Here is a 22380-nt window from a genome sequence, read left to right as displayed (position 1 = left end):
TTGGGGCACCCCATAAAAAGAAGGAAGGTTAGTTCTTTTCTTAAGCATAAGGAATATGATATAGTGTTTCTTCAAGAAACACATCTCTTCCCGCAGGAAGCTGAAAAATTTGGGAAGATATGGGGTGGACATGTTTTTTTTAGTGCTGGCTCAAGTAAGAGCAAGGGAGTCATTATATTGATTAATAAACATCTACAATCCAAATGTCTCAAACAAACTAAAGATAAATTAGGAAGAGTCATTATTGTGTTAGATTTTGGCTAATATTTACGCACCTAACGCTGATGATCAAGGCTTTTTTATAGATCTTGAAGGGATGTTGCAAGCCGCTGGCACCCCTCATGATATAATATTGGGAGGAGACTTTAATCTTTTGATGGACTCAGTCCTTGATCACAGTGAAGCAAAAGTGTGTAAGCCCCCTAGAGCAACCTTGACGCTTCACAGGATGTGAAAAATCTTGGTCTTATGGATATTTGGAGACTTTTGAACCCATCTGGTAGGGACTATAATTTTTTTTTCATCAGTCCATAAGATTTATTCTAGAATAGATTTTTTTATATATCCAGATCCCTCATTTCATCTGTTGTGGATTGCACAAATGGAAACATTTTAGTCTCAGATCACGCCCTGGTGAGTTTAGAGGTGATGCCACATATAGAGAAAAAGAAATCATATAGTTGGTGCCTTAATGTGTCCCTTTTGCAAAATCCTGATTTCCAACAAATGTTAAAGACTGAAATCAATGTTTATATGGAGACCAACTGGTCCTCGGTATCCTCTGTGGGCGTGGCTTGGGAGGCACTTAAGGCGGTTCTTAGGGGTCATATCATACAGTATGCCTCATTTATCAACAAATCCAATGCACAAAAACTTGTGGAGTTGGAAGAGAATATTAAAAGTGCAGAGGCATAGCTGAAGCTCCTTATGTCAGCTGATGGCCTCAGAGAATTGACCCAATTGAAATATAGATATAATACTATTTTGTCACGGAAAGTGGAGTTTTGGTTATTCAGGGCAAGACAGTTATACTTTGAGTCGGGTGACAAAGCAGGGAAGCTTTTGGCTAGATATATAAAGCAGATTGAGTCTCTTTCTATCATTCCCTCAGTGAAATCTGCTGGTTGTGAAATTTTTACTATATTGTTCTATATTGATTCTATATTGATCTTTATAGTTCCACGTCTTCGTCTACTGATGAAGATATTAGAAACTTTGTGGAACCATTAGAACTCCATAAACTTACGATTGAACAAAAAAAATTCTCTTGATTCTGAGATAAGCTTGGAGGAGCTTGATGAGGTAATTAAGTCCCTACCTACTGCCAAGGCTCCAGGGCCAGATGGTTTTGCCGCTGAATTTTTCAGATCTTATGCTACAGAACTGGCTCCACTTTTGTTAGAAGTTTATACTGAATCATTAAAGAATGGAAAGCTTCCACCAACCATGACACAAGCCCGGATCAGTCTGATTCTTAAAAAAGACAAAGATCCAAGTGAGTGTAAAAGTTACCGTCCAATCTCCCTGATCCAACTAGATGTAAAAATATTGTCAAAAATTCTGGCTAATCGATTAAGTAAAGTTATGACATCTCTTATACATATAGATCAGGTGGGGTTTATTCGGGGCCATAGCTCTTCTGATAACATCAGGCTTCTCATCAATATTATGTGGTCAGTGGCGAATGATCAGTCTCCGGTCGCTGCCATCTCACTTGACGCTGAAAAGGTGTTTGATATGGTAGAATGGGATTATCTTTTTAAGGTTTTGGAAATGTGTGGGTTCGGAAATACATTTATTGGATGGATTAAGTTACTTTATAGACACCCTGTAGCAGCGGTACAAACAAATGGATTAATCTCAGATTATTTTGCTTTGGATAGGGGAACTCGGCAGGGCTGCCCTCTTTCCCCTTTATTGTTCTGTCTTGCCCTGGAACCATTAGCAGCCATGATAAGAAAGGAGGATGATTTTCCAGGGGTGGTGGCGGGAGGTGTGGTGCTTAAACTTCTGCTTTACGCAGATGATATTTTATTATTTGTCTCTGAACCTACTAGATCTATGCCTTGCCTCCATAGAATTATTAATTCCTTTTCTAAGTTCTCAGGATACAAAGTTAATTGGTGTAAATCCGAAGCTTTAGCTCTGACAGCGTACTTTCCAGTAACGGCTTTCCAGCCGGGCACCTTGTTTTATTACTATGCATTCAGTCTCAGACATTTGGCTCATTGGTCACTTCCACCTGAGAGAGCCCCTCCCTGGTTTGTTATTGAACAGGCAATTCTTGCCCCTATTTCGCCGTTACAAAGCATCTCTATCAAACTAATTGGAAAAGTTAAGTTACACCCCGTTATTTCGCATTTACACTCGGTGTGGACTAAAGTGTCCAGATTGTTTAAATTGGACACTTATTTAAATGTTGCCTCGAGCATATGGCAGAACCCAAGACTGTGTATTGGCAAGTCCCCTTTCTGCTGGCCAGAGTGGATTGTGAGGGGGGTTGCTACACTCGGTGACCTGTATGAAAGTGGTGTGTTGAGATTGTTTGAAAACTTGGTCCAACATTTTGGGATCCCCAGACCTCAGTTTTATAGGTATTTACAATTGCGCCACCTGCTTTGTACTATTTTTGGGAGTAGCACACCCCCCCCCCCCCCCCCCGATGAGGCAGATGCTTTGGGAGAGGTGATTGCGGCTTTTGGAAAAGGTCATGAGGCATCAGTGTACTACTCCCTGTTAATTCAGAGTATGGGGGATGGAGTTTTAACTTCTATTAAGAAATTATGGGAGAAAGATTTGAATTTGGTATTGGAGGATGGAGTGTGGACTAAGATTCTGAAAACTGTCAAGTCTGCATCTAGAGATGCAAGGGTTCGCCTTATGCAATTTAAGATTTTACAAAGATTTTATTGGACCCCCTCTAGATTATACAGGCTTGGTCTTAAAGACACACCCACATGCTGGCGATGCCAATAAGAAGTTGGAGACATAGCCCATGTTTTTTGGGGATGTGTTAAGATCCAAGATTTTTGGTTAAAGATTCAGAATTATTTGCATGACATTCTGGACACTCAAATTTTACTTTGCCCCAGACTTTGCATTTTGGGCGATGGGGGGTTCTGACTAGCGTGATGATCGGTAGACAAATTATTTTAAGGGGATGGAAGTCAGACGGAGGGCCACCATTTCCAGAGTGGTGTGCAGAGATGGGGAGGGTGGTGGCTTATGAGAGGATGATAGATGGAAGGCTGGGGCGGGAGGACTTATTTTTCAGGAAGTGGGGTAGGTATTTGGTAGTTTTGGAGGACTCTAGGGGAAGGGATGAGGAGGGAGATGTTTAGTTTAAAAATGTATATTTATTATATATTTTTATTTTTTATTTTATTGTTTGTGTGTGTGTGTATTATTTTATGTGACCACAGGGGTGTTCTTTGGGTTAGGGTGGGGTTGGTGTTTGGGGAGGGATATTAATAAGTGTTAAAAGTTAAATGTTGATTCAGTGTATATATGTTGTGTTTTTCTCTGTTGTGCTTTCTTTTTGAATCAATAAAAAATTTTTATTACAAAAAAAACACCTTCAGTGTTTAAAAATTAGTTTACGCCTTGAATATTTGATATGCACATGTGAGCGACACTGAAATGCCCCTTTCATCTGCTTGGTCAACTTACCCCGTCGTCTGTAACCTACGGCCTTAATCCCATCAGCTAGAATTAGAGTTGGGATCGCTCTGCAAATTTCACTAAATTTTCAGTAAATATTGTCCCAAACCACCACTAACTGTAAACTATGCATGCCATATGTATTAGAATATTGCTGCTTGGCACATCATGGTGTTGTTGTGAGATGCCTCTAATGGACGAAGCCATCACTTGGCATGCTGACTGGGTGTTAGTCTATTATATATTATTTTTATTTTTAATAACATTGTATGATTTTGTAGTGACTGTAGTGCCACGTCCCATTGATAAATATAATTTTAAAAAGTTGCATCACTTTGTATAAAAGCCCCACGAGTTAATGAGTTGACAAATGTTCCCTATCTGTCACTCACTCGAAGTTGTGTCGATGTAGTGACACTAGGGGTCACTCTTGGGAGCCCCAAACCTCTGCTTTTTTTTAAAAAGGCCAATGAGAATTGGCGAGTGGAATTTGCATGCCACTCCCCCAGACATACGGGTATAAAAGGAGCTGGTATGCAACCACTCATTCAGATTTTCTCTTCGGAGCCGAGCGGTTGCATTCAGTGCACTGAATACAATTCATCTAGAAAAACTCACCTCGCTAAAGACTGCTGGATTTGATGGCGCATTTCAGCGGCTTCTCCCCCTCTGTGCCTGTGCAGTGCAGAGAACGCCCCTGGGCGCTTCTTCGGCAGAGCAAAATAAAAAAAGAGTATATTCTGAAAAAAGTATATTTTCTATTCATAAAAGAGCGGCACACACATCTTTTTAAAGATGCCTTTCCGTTTGTGTGTTATTCCTGGTTGCGGTCGCTATCTCTCTGCTTTCGATGGCCACGATCGCTGTCTTACGTGTCTGGGTGCTGCCCACATGGAGACATAATTCATGGATGGATCATGTCCTCATTGCGAGAACATGACCACAGCAACGTTGTGGTCGCGCCTTGCATTCATAAGAAAGCAAGCCACCCCACCGGCTCCCCTCCTCGGTCCTTCTACCTACGGGTATGAGGCCGGGCCGGTTAGCACTGGGGGCGATTTGGGGACCTCAATGGGACCACCTCTGCCGGGTATCCCCCCACGGTGCTCCCATTCCCAGCATGCTTGCTTGCCCCGATCGCGTGCTGTTTCTCAACTATCTCGACGACTGGCTGATCTTAGCTAACTCTCGAGAGTTGCTATGCGCACACAGGGACCTCATGCTTTGACACCTCAGCTGACTTCGTGCTTCGAGTCAACTGGGAAAAGAGCAAGCTCTCTCCGGTTCAAAGCATCTCTTTTCTCGGTCTGGAGTTGGACTCGGTCTCGATGACAGCGCATCTCACGAACGAATGCACTCAGTCGGTGCTGAACTGTCTGAAGGTGTTCAGATGGAGGACAGCAGTTCCATTGAAACTTTTTCAGAGGCTCCTGGGGCATATGGCATCCTCAGCGGTTGCCACACCGCTCGGGTTGATGCATATGAGACCGCTTCAGCACTGGCTTCAGACTCGAGTCCCGAGATGGGCATGGCACATCGTGTGGCCATCACGCCGATTTGTCGCCGCCTCTTCAGCCCTTGGACCGACCTGGTATTTCTACGGGCAGGGGTTCCCCTAGAGCAGGTCTCCAGACACGTCGTGTTTACAAAGATGTCTCCAAGAGAGGCTGGGGCGCCGTATTCAACGGGCACACAGCCGCTGGTTCTTGGACCGGCCCACAGCTGCGTTGGCACACCAACTTCCTAGAGTTGTTGGCAGTACTGCTCACCTTGCGGAGGTTTCGGCCGTTGATCCAGGGCAAGCACATGTTGGTCTGGACGGACAACACAGCGATGGTAGCTTACATCAACGGCCAAGGCGGTCTACGCTCCCATCGCATGTCACAACTCGCCTGCCGTCTCCTCCTCTGGAGTCAGCAGCGCCTCAAGTCTCTACGAGTCACTCACATCCCGGGCGACCTCAACACCGCAGCGGACGCACTGTCACGTCAGGTGACCCTCAGGTGGTCCAGCTGATTTGGAGTCAATTCGGTCAAGCACAGGTTTGCTTCCCGGGAATCCTCCCACTGCCCGCTGACCGAGACACCTCTCGGTATAAATGTGTTGGCACACAGCTGGCCCCCTGGACTACGCAAGTATGCGTTTCCCCCAGTGAGCCTACTTGCACAGACCCTATGCAAGGTCAGGGAGGACGGGGATCAGGTCATCCTAGTAGCACCCTACTGGCCCACCCAGACATGGTTCTCGGATCTCATGCTCCTCGCGATCTCCACGTGTGTCCATTGGACGGGACGTGGAGGACTTAAGTGGCCTACCGCCCGCGGTGGTAGACACGATCACTCAGGCTAGGGCTCCCTCTACGAGGTGCCTGTATGCCTTGAAGTGGCGTCTGTTCGCTAAGTGATGCACTAAGTGAAGTGGCGTCTGTTCGTAGAGATGCGCAGTCAGATCGGTGCTTTCCTTCCTGCAGGAGGGGTTGGAGTGGCAGCTGTCCCCCTCCACCTTGAAGGTGTATGTAGCCGCTATTTCGGCTCATCATGATGCAGTAGATGGTAAGTACTTGGGGAAGCATGACTTGATCACCAGGTTCCTAAGAGGCGCCTCGTTCCCCCGTGGGACCTCTCCCTTTGAGCCCTTGGAGTCAGCTGAGCTTAAGGCACTCTCTTTCAAGACTGCCCTCCTGAGTGCGCTCACTTCCATCAAGAGGGTAGGGGAACTGCAAGTGTTCTCTGTCAGCGAATTGTGCCTGGAGTTCGATCCGGGTTACTCTCACGTGATCCTGAGACCCCGACCTATGTGCCCAAGGTTCCCATGACCCCTTTTAGGGATCAGGTGGTGAACCTGCAAGCACTGCCTCAGGAGGAGGCAGACCCAGCCTTGGCATTTCTGTGTCCGGGGCGAGCTTTACGCATCTATTTGGATCGCACGCAGAGCTTTAGAAGCTCCAAGCAGCTCTTTGTCTGCTTTGGTGGACAGCGGATGGAAGTGCTGTCTCCAAACAGAGGATCTCCCACAGGGTCATTGACGCCATCACTATGGCATATCAAGCTCGGGACGTGCCACACCCTGCGGGGTTACGAGCTCACTCTACCAGGAGTGTGGCGGCCTCCTGGGCCCTGGCCAGTAGCGCCTCTTTGGCAGACATCTGCAGAGCAGCGGGCTGGGCAACACCCAACACCTTTACGAGGTTCTACAATCTCTGGGTTGAGTTGGTTTCATCCTGTGTAGTGGCAGGCACAAACAGGTAAGTTCCAGGACAGCTGGCCGGGTGTACCACTTGCGCATAGCGCCTTTCCCCTTTGCGCTCTTGACTCTCAGTAGTGTTCACAGACTGAGATACCTGTATGACTTCCTCCTTAGCCCTGTGGCAGTCGAGTTTGCGTAGAAACTCGCTGCCAGCTCAGTAAGTGCGCTGGTAAGGCCCTGTACTGAGGTAGGTGCTCCTCATGCGGTGGTTCCCCATAGGTAACCCCATGTGTTATATCTAAACTACGTGTTCCTTGAGCAGAGGGCCCTCTGCTCCGGTCGCCATACGTGTAGAAACTCCTCCCCCCTTGGGTAGGACCTACCATGCGATTCTCCACATGACATACTTCCGACAAGACTCAGTAAGACCATGTGATGAATTTACACTTGAAGTACCCCCCCCCCCCTTTTCTCTGGGTGGGGTGTGGTCTCCGTGGTGTCTTCCCCTAGGGAGTGACACCACCACAACCCCCCCCCCCCCACGTGGACACTTGTGGATCCCAGTCCGTTAACAAAATTCCACTCTTTTTGGGGAGAAAAAAGAGGGAAATGAGACCACGGCTGGGCTAGCCTGTCCTTATTTGCTGAGCAGTCGACTTGTTCCTGAAGGACCGTTCGACGCTTATAGCAGCGTTGGGGGAGGTTACGTGGCAGCCTGATGCGCTGGCTACGAGGCACACAAAAGTCTGCCCGTCTTGCACCGCTAGTCCATGTAACACAGTTCAGCTAGTTATGGCATTTTTTATAGGGACCCCTAGTGTCACTACATTGACACAATTTCGAGTGAGTGACAGATAGGGAAAGTCCTGGTTACTTTTGTAACCTCAGTTCCCTGATGGAGGGAACAAGATGTTGTTTCCCTCTTGCCACAACGCTGAACCACCCGCTGAAATGGCCAGGACCTGGTCTCGGCTCCTCAGCACAAAACCTGAATGAGTGGTTGCATACCAGCTCCTTTTATACCCATATGTCCGGGGGAGTGGCATGCAAATTCCACGTGCCAGTTCTCATTGGCCTTTTTTCAAAAAAGCAGAGGTGTTTGGGGCTCCCAAGAGTGACCCCTAGTGTCACTACATCGACACAACATCTCGTTCCCTCCATCAGGGAACGGAGGTTACGAAAGTAACCAGGACGTTTATTTTTGACATTTAATAATATATTTACTAAATGTTCAGGGGAGTGGCATGCAAATTCCACCCGCCAATTCTCATTGGTCTTTTTTCAAAAAAACAGAGGTGTTTGGGGCTCCCAAGAGTGACCCCTAGTGTCACTACATTGACACAACGTCTCATTCCCTCCATCAGGGAACGGAGGTTATGAAAGTAACCAGGACATTTATTTTTGACATTTAATAATATATTTACTAAATGTTCATCCAGGCTGAGGCAATCACGTCAGCAGCACACTCTATCAGCAATCTATGGCTTGCAGAAATTAACATTGCACTTATGGAGATAGGGTGACTAGACGTTCCAATAACAGGGACAGTCCTGATTTTACACGCCGTGTCCCAGACACAAGGCGTCCCGACTGTAAGTCCGTCGGGACGCCTTGTGTCTGAATCTTAGCTTTTCGAACTTTATGTCCACTCCAATCCATGTTCATGATGCCTAAACATTAATTTATCATTCGCTTTTATTCAAAGCAACAGAGCTCTTTTTTACATTACATTTTTCAATGGGACACGAATACACAAGTACTACAAAATCATACAATGTTAATAAAAATAAAAGTAATATATAATAGACCAACTCTCAGTCAGCATATAAGTGATGTAGCTTGCGATCTCTTACGCATCATCCATTAGAGGCAACACCTTGCAACAACACCATGATGTGCCAAGCAGCAATATTCTAAAACATATGGCATTCAGAGTTTACAGTTAGTGGTGGTTTGGGACAATATTTAATGAAAATTGAGACAAATTTGCAGAGCGATCCCAACTCTAATTATATCTGATAGGTTTAAGGCAGTAGGCTACAGACGATGGGGCAAGTTGACCAGATGAAAGGCGCGTTTCAGTGTCGCTCATGTGCATATCAAATATTCAAGCCATAAATAAAAAAATTTAAACAATGAAAGGAAATGAAATTTGAGCCATTTCCCCCTTTCTCTTTATTCCATTTTAAATAGAAAATGAAATAATCAACAGAAAATGAGTTTGTATCTGTTTATTCTATTCATCAGTGTTAAAATCAATAAAGAAGAAACCGCAATATTCATTTTTGGGTTTAAAAAGTAAAAAAGAATGGACGCAAAAGTACACGGACCTTTTGGGAGTCGTGAAATTATTTCACGTTTTTTTCACAAGTGAACAGCTACAGTATTCAGCTCTGAATACGTTTATTAGTTTTAATTCTGCTAGAAGCTGGCATGACTTGTGTTGACGGTGTTTGTGTAATTGCATAGTCCTATATATTAGTCCTTTCTAGATCCCCTTCAATTTGCTTATTGAGCAAACAGGTCTGTGGATGATGCAGTCAACATAGGATTGCATCATATCCTGCCACATCTGGACAGACCAGGGACATGCAAGGATCCTTTTTGTGGACTTCAGTTCAGCTTTCAACATCATCATCCCAGCTATACTCCAGAATAAATTACACCAACTCTCTGTTCCCATGTCTATCTATCAGTGGATTACCAGCTTTCTGACGGACAGGCAGCAGCTTGTGAGACAGGGGAAACTCACTTCTAGCACCTGTACAATCAGCACTGGTGCCCCCCAGGGATGTGTGCTCTCCCCACTACTCTTCTCCCTCTACACCAATGACTGCATCGCCAAGGACCACTCTGTTAAGCTCCTGAAATTTGCAGATGACACCACTGTCATCAGCCTCATCAGAGATGATGATGAGTCTGCATACAGAAGGGAGGTTGAACAGCTGGCTGTCTGGTGCAGTCAAAACAACCTTGAGCTGAACACGCTCAAAACGGTGGAGATCATAGTGGACTTTAGGAGGAACCCCCCAACACTGTCCCCCCTCACCATTCTAGACAGCACTGTGGCAGCAGTGGAGTCATTCAGGTTCCTGGGCACTACCATCTCACAGGACCTGAAGTGGGAGACCCACATTGACTCCATTGTGAAAAAGGCCCAGCAGAGGTTGTACTTCCTTCGACAGCTGAGGAAATTCAACCTGCCACAGGTGCTGCTGATACAGTTCTACTCAGCAGTCATTGAGTCTGTCCTCTGCACTTCAATAACTGTCTAGTTTGGTTCAGCCACGAAATCAGACATCACAAGACTACAAAGGACAGTTTGGACTGCTGGGAGGATTATTGGTTGCCCCCTGCCCCCCCTTCAAGAACTATACATTTCCAGAGTGAGGAAAAAGGCTGGGAAAATCACTCTGGACCCCACTCACCCTGCCCACTACCTTTTTTTAGCTGTTGCCTTCTGGCCGACACTTCAGAGCTCTGTGCACCAGAACCATCAGGCACAGGAACAGTTTATTCCCTCAGGCTATCCATCTCATGAACAGTTAAATTGCCCCATTGAGCAATAACTATGTGCAATACACAGTTTAGTCTTTTTTTATATTTATCCAACACATCCAACCTCTTCTGCCATTTCATTCCTCTGAAAAAAAAAACATTTGCACTGTACATAACAGATTGTATTAGATCTGCACTACCCATGTGTATGTGTGTATGTATGTATGTATGTGTGTGTCTGTACATATGTGTATTGTTGTACACTGGAAGCTCTTGTCACCAAGACAAATTCCTTGTATGTGTAAGTATATTTGGCAATAAAGCTGATTCTGATTCTGATTAGCTAATATTCAAAATATTTGTTTGAAATTTCAGCGCAATGTTTGAAATCATGTTACGTGCCGTTCATATGCTTGAATGTGTTTGTTGTTGCACTAAAATTACACGCAGCACCACAAAAGAGCAAAACATATGTGTCTCAACTCGAGACATTTAATAGTTTAAGCTCTTTTAAACTTGACATGGCATCTAAAAAAACAAACAAGCCATCAAAGACGTCTATCTAGCACACGTTTACATTGAAATCATTTATAACTTGTGCAATAGTAGTATATTTAGATTACATTATCTTGTACACATGATCAATCAATGTTCCATTTTCAGTGGTAGGTTCTTTGACATACTGAACATAGCTTAGGTTTGCCATCAATGTAGACATTGCATGTGTTTTCAATTCATCATGGTTCCAAACACCAATAAAAAAGTTATTATCTGACATATTGTTTAATGTATTGCAGAGTTTGGTAATATATTTTATGAAACAAAGATAAGTGATATTGTGGTGGCCTGTAAATAACAACTATGATTATATCAGGTTTGTTGAGTTGACATATTATGCACTCTATGTTAACATTGGGAATGTCCAAAATATTGGGAACTACTTAGCCATGCCCTAGCAACCATTTAGAGCACCCTAGCAACCAAAAACCATTGACTTCCATTCAAAATCACCAAGATGGGTATCTTAGGATCAGAATGTCGTAGAAACTTCCAGGTTGACTTATTTCACTCAGGATAGCAAGGAGCCATGATAAGTATCACCTTGGTAACTGCCTAGCAACCAAGTAACAAATCACATATCTCTGACCCAGAACATCATAGAGACTTCCGGGTTGACTTATTTCACTCAGGATGGCAAGGAGCCTTTTGAGTATCACCTTGGTAATTGCCTAGCAACCAGATGGGGTTACCCTAGCAACCAAGTAACAAATCACATATCTCTGCACCAGAACATCATAGAGACATCCGGGTTGACTTATTTCACTCAGGATGGCAAGTACCATAATAAGTATCACCTTGGTAACTGCCTAGCAACCAGATGGGGTTACCCTTGCAACCAAGTAACAAATCACCTATCTCTGCACCAGAACATTGTAGAGACTTCCGGGTTGACTTATTTCATTCAGGATGGCAAGGAGCCTTGATAAGTATCACCCTGGTAACTGCTTAGCAACCAGATGGGGTTACCCTAGCAACCAAGTAACAAATCACATATCTCTGCATCAGAACATCGTAGAGAATTTGGGTTTCTTTCATTTGACTCAGGGTAGCAAGGAGCCTTTTTAGTGTCACCTTGGTAACTGCCTAGCAACCAAATGGGGTTACCCTAGCAACCATTTTGCCATTCAGAAAAACAAGCAAGGGGTAGGGTTGCATAGGACTTCTTGCAGCTGGCTGTCTATCTGTATGATGTTCCTTCTATCTGTCTGACTGTAAGACCTTCAAACTTCCAACTCTTCAAACTATTTTAAACTTTCAGACAAGGCTTTGTCAAGCCAACATAAAGTTTGTCTTCAAACTTTATTATCTAGTTATTATTATTAGTGGTGCTTGCAAAGCATCACTATTGTAATCTCACATACTTATTAGTGGTGCTTGCGGAGCAAAGCATCACTACTGTAATCTCACATCCTTATTATTAGTGGTGCTTGCGGAGCAAAGCATCACTATTGTAATCTCACATACTTCTTCTTATTATTATTATTCCATACAAAATTTCGGCACCTAACTCGTCCCGCACCGTTTGAAGTAGACCCATGAATTAGGTGTCAAATCGACCGGCCTATTGACGACACCTGTGCTATGACTTTTCTAAGGGATTGGGGGTATGGTGCACCCCTGGGGGGCAAAAAAGTCCCAATAATTTCCCATAGGCATACTATGGCAAGGGTCTTGCCCATGAAAACATTTTTTTTTTCCTACTATGGCAGTCAATGCAAGAAAGTTGTCAAATCATATCTCCCAATCAGAATGACATAGAGACATGGGGGCGGGTTCACTTCAATCGGGCTACGAATCAGTCTTTAAGGATCATCTTGGAAAAGGTGTAGCCACACCCTAGCAACCATTTACGGCACCCTAGCAACCGCCCCCATAGACTTCCATTCAAAATGGCTCAGAAGGATATCTTCATGAATGTCGTAGACACTTGGGGATTGGCTCTTTTCAGTCAGATTAGTAATCACCCAATAAGAATCTCTCTGGTCACTGGCTAGCCACACCCTAGCAACAATTTAGAGCACCCTAGCAACCAGCCCTATTGACTTCCATTAAAAATGGCTGAGAGGGATATCTTTGGATCAGAACATACTACAGACATGGCAGTTAGCTTATTTCACGTGGGTGAGCAATCAGTCTTCATGTATCCATTGAAAAACTACTTAGCCACTCCCTAACAACCATTTAGAGCACCCTAGAGTGTGATATCTTCTGATCAGAATGTCCTAGACACATGTGGGTGCTCTCATTTGATACAGGCTAGCAAGCCGTGTTTGAACATACCCTGTGTTTGGGGGTAAAATGTACCCCAGGGGTAAAAAAAGTAAAACGTCCCAAAAAGTACCATAGGGTACTATGGGAAGAGAATTTTGTTCCTGCTATGGCAGTCAATGCAAGAAAGTTGCCAGATCATATCTCCCAATCAGAATGACATAGATACATAGGGGCAGGCTCATTTCAATCGGGATACCAATCACTCTTTAAGTATCACCTTGGAAATGGCATAGCCATGCCCTAACAACCATTTATGGGACCCTAGTTGGGTCATTAACTTCCATTCAAAATGTCTCAGAAGGATATCTTTAGAACAGAATGTCGTAAACACTTGGGGATTGGCTCTTATGAGTCAGGTTAGTAAGCAGCCAATAAGAATCTCTCTGTTCACTGGCTAGCTCACCCTGGCAACCATTTAGAGCACCCTAGCAACCAACACTATTGCTTTCACTTAGAGTGTGATATCTTCGGATCAGAATGTCCTAGAGTCATGACAGTTGGCTTGTTTTAATTGGGTGAGCAATCAGTCTACAACTATCATCATGTGAACTACTTAGCCATGCCCTAGCAAACATTTAGAGCACCCTAGCAACCAAACACCATTGACTTCCATTCAAAATCACTAAGATGGGTATCTCAGGATCAGAATGCTGTAGAGACTTCTGGGTTGACTTATTTCACTCAGGATAGCAGCCATGTTAAGTATCACCTTGGTAACTAGCAACCACATGGGCTTACCCTAGCAACCAAATAACAAATCACATATATCTGCACCAGCACATCGTAGAGACTTCCGGGTTCACTTATTTCACTCAGGATAGCAAGGAGCCTTGTTCAGTATCACCCTGGTAACTGCCTAGCAACCAGATGCAAGAAAGTTGTCAGATCATATATCCCAATCAGAATGTCATAGAGACATGGGGGCGGGTTCATTTCACTCGGGATTCCAATCAGTCTTTAGGTATCATCTTGGAAATGGTGTAGCCACTCCCTAGCAACCATTTATGGCACCCTAACAACTGCCCACATAGACTTCCATTCAAAATGGCTCAGAAGGATATCTTCAGAACAGAATGTCGTAGACACTTGGGGATTGGCTCTTTTGAGTCAGGTTAGTAAGCAGCTAATAAGAATCACTCTGGTCACTGGCTAGCCATGCCCTAGCAAACATTTAGAACACCCTAGCAACCACCCCCCATTAACTTCCATTCAAAATGTCTCAGAAAGATATCTTCAGAACAGAATGTTTTAGAGACTTGCGGATTGGCTCCATTGAGTCAGGTTAGTAAGCATCCCCACTGACTTCCATTCAAAAGGATATCTTCAGAACAGAATGTCGTAGAAACTTGGGGATTGGCTCTTTTGAGTCAGGTTAGTAAGCAGCCATTAAGAACTACTCTGTTCACTGGCTAGCCACACCCTTGCAACCATTTAGAGCACACTAGCAACCAAATCTATTGCTTTCAATTAGAGTGTGATATCTTCAGAGCAGAATGTCCTAGAGACATGAGAGTTGGCTTGTTTTAATTAGGTGAGTAAGCAGTCTTCAAGTATCATCATGGTAACTACATAGCCACACCCTAGCAACCATTTAAAGCACCCTAGCAACCAAACACCATTGAATTCCATTCAAAATCACTAAGATGGGTATCTCAGGATCAGAATGTCATAGAGACTTCCGGATTGACTTATTTCACTCAGGATGGCAAGTAGCCTTGATAAGTATCACCCAGGTAGCTGTCTAGCAATCAGATGGGGTTACCCTAGCAACCGATAAGCAAAACACATATCACTGCACCAAAAAATCATAGAGACTTCCGGGTTGGGTCATTTGACTTAGTCTAGCAAGGAGCCTTTTAAGTATCACCCAGGTAGCTGTCTAGCAATCAGATGGGGTTACCCTAGCAACCGATTAGCAAAACACATATCACTGCACCAGAAAATCATAGAGACTTCCGGGTTGGGTCATTTGACTTAGGCTAGCAAGGAACCTTTTGACCATCACCCTGGTAACTGCCTAGCAATCAGATGGGGTTACCCGAGCAAACCAATTTGAAAAACACATATTGCTGCATCAGTATATCGTAGAGACTTTCGAGTTGGATCATTTTACTCAGGCTAGCAAGGAGCCTTTTGAGTATCACCCTGGTAACTGCCCATCAACCATGTAGAGTTACTCTTGAAATTGAATAGCAAAACACACACATCACTGCACCAGAACATAGTAGAGATTTCTGGGTTGGGTCATTTGACTCAGGATATCAAAGAGACTTTTGAGTATCACCCTGCAAACTGCCTAACAACCAAATGAGCTCACCCTAACAACCAAGTAATAAAACACATATCTCTGCACCAGAACATCGTAGAGACTTCCAGGTTGGGTCATCTGACTCAGGCAAGCAACGAACCTTTTGAATATCACCCTGGTAACTGCCCATCAACCATATTGGGTTACCCTTGCAACCGATTAGCAAAACACATATCACTGTACCAGAACTTAGTAGAGACTTTTGGGTTGGGTCATTTAACTAAGGCTGGCAAGGAGCCTTTTGAGTATCACCCTGGTAACTGCCTAGCAACCAGATGGGTTTACCCTAGCAACCGATTAGAATAACAAATATCTCTGCACCAGAAAATCGTAGAGATTTCCGGATTTACTTATTTCACTCAGGATAGCAAGGAGCCATGTTAAGTATCACCTTCATAAATGCAACCATAATACCCTAGCAACCAAGTAACAAAACACAAATCTCTGCATTAGAAAATTGTAGACACTTCCAGGTTGGCTTATTTGACTCAGGCTAGCAACAAGCTTTTTGAGTATCACCCTGCTAACTCTCTAGCAACCAAATGAGCTCACCCTAACAACCAAGTAACAAAACACATATCTCTGCACCAGAGCATCATAGAGACTTTCGGGTTGGGTCATTTGACTCAGGCTAGCAACGAGCCTTTTGAGTATCACCCAGGTAGCTGTCTAGCAACCAGATGGGGTTACCCTAGCAACCGATTAGGAAAACACATCTCTGCACCAGAACATCATAGAGATTTCCAGGTTGGGTACTTTGACTCAGGCTAGCAAGGAGCCTTTTGAGTATCACCCTGGTAACTGCCTAGCAACCAGATGGGGTTACCCTAGCAACCGATTATCAAAACATACCTCTGCACATGAACATTGTAGAGGCTTCCAGGTTTGGTCATTTGACTCAGGATAGCAAGGAGCCTTTTGACCATCACCCTGGTAACTGCCTAGCAATCAGATGGGGTTACCCGAGCAACCAATTTGAAAAACACATATCGCTGCATCATTATATCGTAGAGACGTTTGGGTTGGATCATTTTACTCAGGCTAGCAAGGAGCCTTTTGAGTATCACCCTGGTAACAGACCATCAACCATGTAGGGTTACTCTTGAAATTGAATAGCAAAACGCACACATCACTGCACCAGAACATAGTAGAGACTTCCGGGTTGGGTCATTTGACTCAGGATAACAAAGAGACTTTTGAGTATCACCCTGCTAACTGCCTAACAACCAAATGAGCTCACCCTAACAACAAAGTAACAAAACACATATCTCTGCACCAGAACATCGTAGAGACTTCCGGGTTGGGTCATTTGACTCAGGCAAGCAATGAGCCTTTTGAGTATCCCCTGATAACTGCCTAGCAACCAGATGGGGATACTCTAGCAACCAATAAGCAAAACACATATCACTGCACCAGAACTTAGTAGAGACTTGCGGGTTGGGTCATTTGACTAAGGCTAGCAAGGAGCCTTTTGAGTATCACCCTGGTAACTGCCTAGCAACCAGATGGGTTTACCCTAGCAACCAATTTGAATAACAAATATCTCTGCACCAGAAAATCGTAGAGATTTCCAGATTGACTTATTTCACTCAGGATAGCAAGGAGCCATGTTAAGTATCACCTTCATAACTGCAACCATAATACCCTAGCAACCAAGTAACAAAACACATATCTCTGCATTAGAAAATTGTAGACACTTCCAGGTTGGCTTATTTGACTCAGGCTAGCAACGAGCTTTTTGAGTATCACCCTGCTAACTCCCTAGCAACCAAATGAGCTCACCCTAACAACCAAGTAACAAAACACATATCTCTGCACCAGAGCATCATAGAGACTTTTGGGTTGGGTCATTTGACTCAGGCTAGCAACGAGCCTTTTGAGTATCCCCTGATAACTGCCTAGCAACCAGATGGGGATACTCTAGCAACCGATAAGCAAAACACATATCACTGCACCAGAAAATCATAGATACTTCCGGGTTGGGTCATTTGACTTAGGCTAGCAAGGAGCCTTTTGAGTATCACCCAGGTAGCTGTCTAGCAACCAGATGCGGTTACCCTAGCAACCGATTAGCAAAACACATCTCTGCACCAGAACATCATAGAGATTTCCAGGTTGGGTATTTTGACTCAGGCTAGCAAGGAGCCTTTTGAGTATCACCCTGGTAACTGCCTAGCAACCAGATGGGGTTACCCTAGCAACCGATTAGCAAAACATACCTCTGCACATGAACATTGTAGAGACTTCCAGGTTTGGTCATTTGACTCAGGATAGCAAGGAGCCTTTTGAGTATCATCCTGGTAACTGCCTAGCAACCAGATGGGGTTACCTTAGCAACCAATTTGCAAAACACATATCTCTGCACTAGAACATCATAGAGAATACTGGGTTGTGTCATTTGACTCTGGCAAGCAATGAACCTTTTGAATATCACCCTGGTAACTGCCCATCAACCATATTGGGTTACCCTTGCAAACGATTAGCAAAACAAATATCACTGTACCAGAACTTAGTAGAGACTTTTGGGTTGGGTCATTTGACTAAGGCTAGCAAGGAGCCTTTTGAGTATCACCCTGGTAACTGCCTAGCAACCAGATGGGGTTACCCTAGCAACCAAGTAACAAATCACATATCTCTGACCCAGAACATCATAGAGACTTCCGGGTTGACTTATTTCACTCAGGATGGCAAGGAGCCTTTTGAGTATCACCTTGGTAATTGCCTAGCAACCAGATGGGGTTACCCTAGCAACCAATCAGAAAAACACATATCTCTGCATCAGTATATCGTAGAGACTTCTGGGTTGGGTCATTTGACTTAGGCTATTAAGGAACCTTTTGAGTGTCACCCTGGTAACTGCCTAGCAATCAGATGGGGTTACCCTTGAAACCAATTAGAAAGACATATCTCTGCATCAGTATATTGTTGGGCCTCATGTATTCAGATAGAAGACAAAGGCAGGCCTAACACAGTTGTAAAACCTAACTGAGGCCCACACACAGTCATAAATCTTACTGATAAAAACCACGCCGAAATCAAACAAAAGGAGTCCAAAACAGACTACAAATCCCATGAAGCCTTGCTCACTATAGGATCGAACTCTCAACTCCTATTGGATGAGGCACATGACAGAACTCCCCTCAACCATGATGTCATCAGGAGTAGAAATACCTCTGAGATGCTTCCGGGAATTGCTTCCAGCAACTTTGCTCACCGTGCGTAGATGCAGCTCATCGCTGCTCTCAGGTGTAGCCTCTTGGCACAAGGAAGTAACGTACGACTTGAAACTGTGGCCATACAATCTCCATCTCGCTGGACAGTTGAGATTACTCTATGTTCCACCGAACACTCTAACGGATCCGAAGGAGATCACTGAGCAATCCACATCTTCATCCGTTTGCCTGCATAAGTGAAGAGAAAAAAAGATTCCTCTTCCCCCTTCAATCAAGTTGACGTCGCTGATTTCTCCACCAGCCCCCTGAGAATCGGCGTGCGAGGAAACAGCCTCCTGTCATCACCCGAGCCTCGAGGAAATGAGTCGGAGTCAAACAACGGATGAACACACATTCTACCTGCATCCTCATGCGATTCAAGTAAGAGGTTTACGTCTGGGCAGAGATAGAATATTATAGTGTGTTATTCTTGTGTATCAAGGTTATTGCTTGTACAGTTTACGGACCGCCGAGTCCGCTCATTGCTGCTAATAATACTCAAGGTATTACTGTAATGTACTGTTTTCACGAATGAGATCTGCTGTGTTGTAGTCCAACCACATTGGACTGTTGTGTATTTCTGCCATCGCGGGTGAGACCGGCACACTGAGTTTATCCATTAAAGAACCAAAGACTGCCTAGCAGTCCGCATTGCACTCTATTCATTGAAGGATGGTTTACGAGCTGTCCACCGCGTCTCTGAGTGATAAACTAACAGTTGCTTTCTCTCCCACGATCGCGAAACCGGCTTTGGTGCCACCACTTTATTCTCTCTCTCTCTCGTACTAACCACACACACACACACACACACGCGACCCCTCACAAACATTCTCGCACACACTTTTGGCTAGTAGATAACTTCGTGATAAAGCTCAGCTTTGTCCCCAAGTTATCGTACAAGCGGAGACACGCGGTAAACAGGCAGACGCCATTAACCGGCTTCTCTCCTCCCATATTCTCTGCCTGGAAATCTCACGTGACGTACTCTCCACGAGAGTCATGTCCGCCAGTTTGTCACTCTCCTTACACACACACACACACACACATACACACACATACACACACATTCACACACACACACACACCTTCCTCTCATGTGTTATAGGCTTATTTTGGTTACCATATCTTATCATGTCACTGTTTAGTTTGTAGTTGTAAGTCAGAAGTTTATTGACTGCATTGTATTTATTATTAATTGATATTTCTGCATAAATAAACTTTGTTATATTTCAAAGAGAAGTGTTTTGGTTTGTTTTGCATACATCTGTGTCAGATGCTGACAGGGGATGTCAGTGCTCGGATTGAAGCCTTTATTGTTTCTTTTTGAAGGTCGATATTTTTTGGATGTCAATTCTCCTAAGAGAACAATCTAATATTGAGACTGTTATACTATCTGATTATTAGTCCCTGATTCCAGGTTGGTGCCCCAGCGATATTAATCCTTATTAATATTCTATTGATTTTTGATAATTGATAATTATCTTTGATGATTATTGAATTTGAAGGATTAAAAAGCTAACATTGATTCTCATCAATGTTCTATTGATTTTAATAATTAATAATTATCAAGATAATTATTAATTATTGCTAATAATCAAACCCGCTCCTGAACGTGGCACACTACATTTAATGGTGTGCCGTGTGAGGTTTTAATGAGTTAGATTCTATAATTTAATTTAAATATTAATTAATAACTAAAGAAATAATTATTAACTATTTCTGATAGTAACACTGATCTAAACAACCAGTAGAACCTACAATATCGTAGAGACTTCTGGGTTGGGTAATTTACTCATGCTAGCAAGGAACCTTTTTAGTGTCAACTTGGTAACTGCCTAGCAACCAAATGAGCTCACCCTAGCAACACATCTTTCTATGTTTTTATCTTTCTATCTATCTATATATCCATAAACTTTCGGACTAGGCTTTTTCAAGCCAACCTAAAGTTTGTCCACAAACATTTCAATCTAGTTATTTAATTAAATGATCAGTGGTCAATCATTTTTTGATTGTTGACTGATTGGAATGATGAATATCTGACAACTTTGACCTTCTTCACCACAAGAGCCTGATTTTGGCTGTATTACTAAACATAATTTTGCTGTTTTTCAGGAGACCCCTATACCTGTTTTTCATGTGCAGAGAGTGAATGGTCTGATGAGGGGAGCACAACATGTAAGACACGCTCAGTTATCTATCTTGAGTACACAGAAATCCCCTCCATTGTGTTCATGCTTTCTGCCTTATGTCTGATTATTCTCTTAATTGCCATCCTTTGCCTTTTCATCTACAATCATGATACACCAATAGTGAAGTCTGCAGGTGGTAGCATGTGTTTGTTAATGTTGTCATGTTTGACTATGTCTAACTTAAGTATGTTCTTTTTCTTTGGAAAACCCACATCTGCACATTGTATCTTGAGAAATTTCATATTTGCATTTTTCTTCACTGTGTGTCTCTCCTGTCTGACTGTCCGTGCCTTTCAAATTGTTTGTGTCTTCAAAATGGCTGCCAAGTTCCCTAAATTCCACAGCTTGTGGGTGATGCATAATGGCCAGTGGCTCTTCATTATGTTTTGCTCTCTCATTTGTTTATTTACCTGTGTGTTATGGGCAACTGTTGCACCTCCAAAACCCACCAGGGACACATTTTCATTTACAGGCCAGATTATGCTTGTCTGTGAAAGGGGCAACACTATGACCATTAGCACACTTGTGTTTGTAAGTTGGTTTCTTGGTCTCCTGTGTCTCATGTTTTCTTACATGGGAAGAGATCTGCCGAAAAATTATAATGAAACCAAATCAATAACCTTTAGTATTGTTTTGTTCTATGTGAGCTGGATTGTATACTTTACAGCAAACCTCACTCTCAAAAGCAAATACATTCTGCTTTTAAATGCAGTGGCCCAGCTAGCCAGTATAAATTCAATTGTCTTCAGCTATTTTATACCAAAAGCTTGCATCATAATATTTCAACCAGAAAAAAACACTCCAGCATACTTTCAAACATCAATTCAGAATTACACCCAAACCATTAGCAGGACATAGTCCACACAAAGGTGTAGCACAGATGCAGATAAAAGCCATAAGTGAATTGCAATTGCCTTTAGTAGCATGATTATTAATAATTGTTGTTATTAAGAAAACTGTAGATATTTGAAAGCTAATTCATGTGTAATGTGTGAACCTTTGAAAGGATTTTGGTTTTATTTCTAAATTTTAGGAAATAATTTAGTATTGTAAATAGGTACAGCATTATTTAGTAGCTTTTTTTAGTGGCTTAGATCTTTCTCTATTATGTAATGAAACACACAGTAGTGAGTGGAGCTCAATTCCGGGAGTAGTTATGAGAATAAAAGAGATTGTTAATTTGTTTATAAAGTTGTTACTAAAGTGTGAATGTACAGGCAAATGCTTCTTAACTTGTAATAGACTGCATCATTTATCTGAGAAAAAAAAAAAAAAAACGTTTAAATAAATCTATGTAGATTTGTCAGTTTTGTATTGGCAAGCTTTTGATGACATAGGCTTCTGACTGCCTCTTATTGTAGATAGTAGTGGGGTTCAAAGTCTGAATTCACTTGTGAAAATGCAAAATGTTTCTAATATTATACAGTTTTTATTACAAATTATAAATGATAGCATAATAATCTGAGTGAAAATTTTCATATAAGCCTATTACTGG

The 22380-nt window shown here is 43.2% G+C and overlaps 1 protein-coding gene across 1 annotated transcript in view; it reads left to right on the top strand.

Moving 5' to 3' along the window:
• LOC127424728 (taste receptor type 1 member 1-like) overlaps positions 1 to 21772 on the top strand; it is a 57617-nt gene extending 35845 nt beyond the window's left edge. Inside the window, exon 6 of the mRNA XM_051670150.1 lies at positions 20809 to 21772. Coding sequence (XP_051526110.1) covers positions 20809 to 21743 — 935 coding nt within the window. The 3' untranslated portion in view covers positions 21744 to 21772. The remainder of the gene's footprint in view (positions 1 to 20808) is intronic.
• Positions 21773 to 22380: the final 608 nt, after the last annotated feature.

This window comes from Myxocyprinus asiaticus, chromosome 33, assembly GCF_019703515.2.
Source record: "Myxocyprinus asiaticus isolate MX2 ecotype Aquarium Trade chromosome 33, UBuf_Myxa_2, whole genome shotgun sequence".
NCBI classification, from domain to species: domain Eukaryota; kingdom Metazoa; phylum Chordata; class Actinopteri; order Cypriniformes; family Catostomidae; genus Myxocyprinus; species Myxocyprinus asiaticus.
This window is presented reverse-complemented; position numbering and strand designations above follow the sequence as displayed.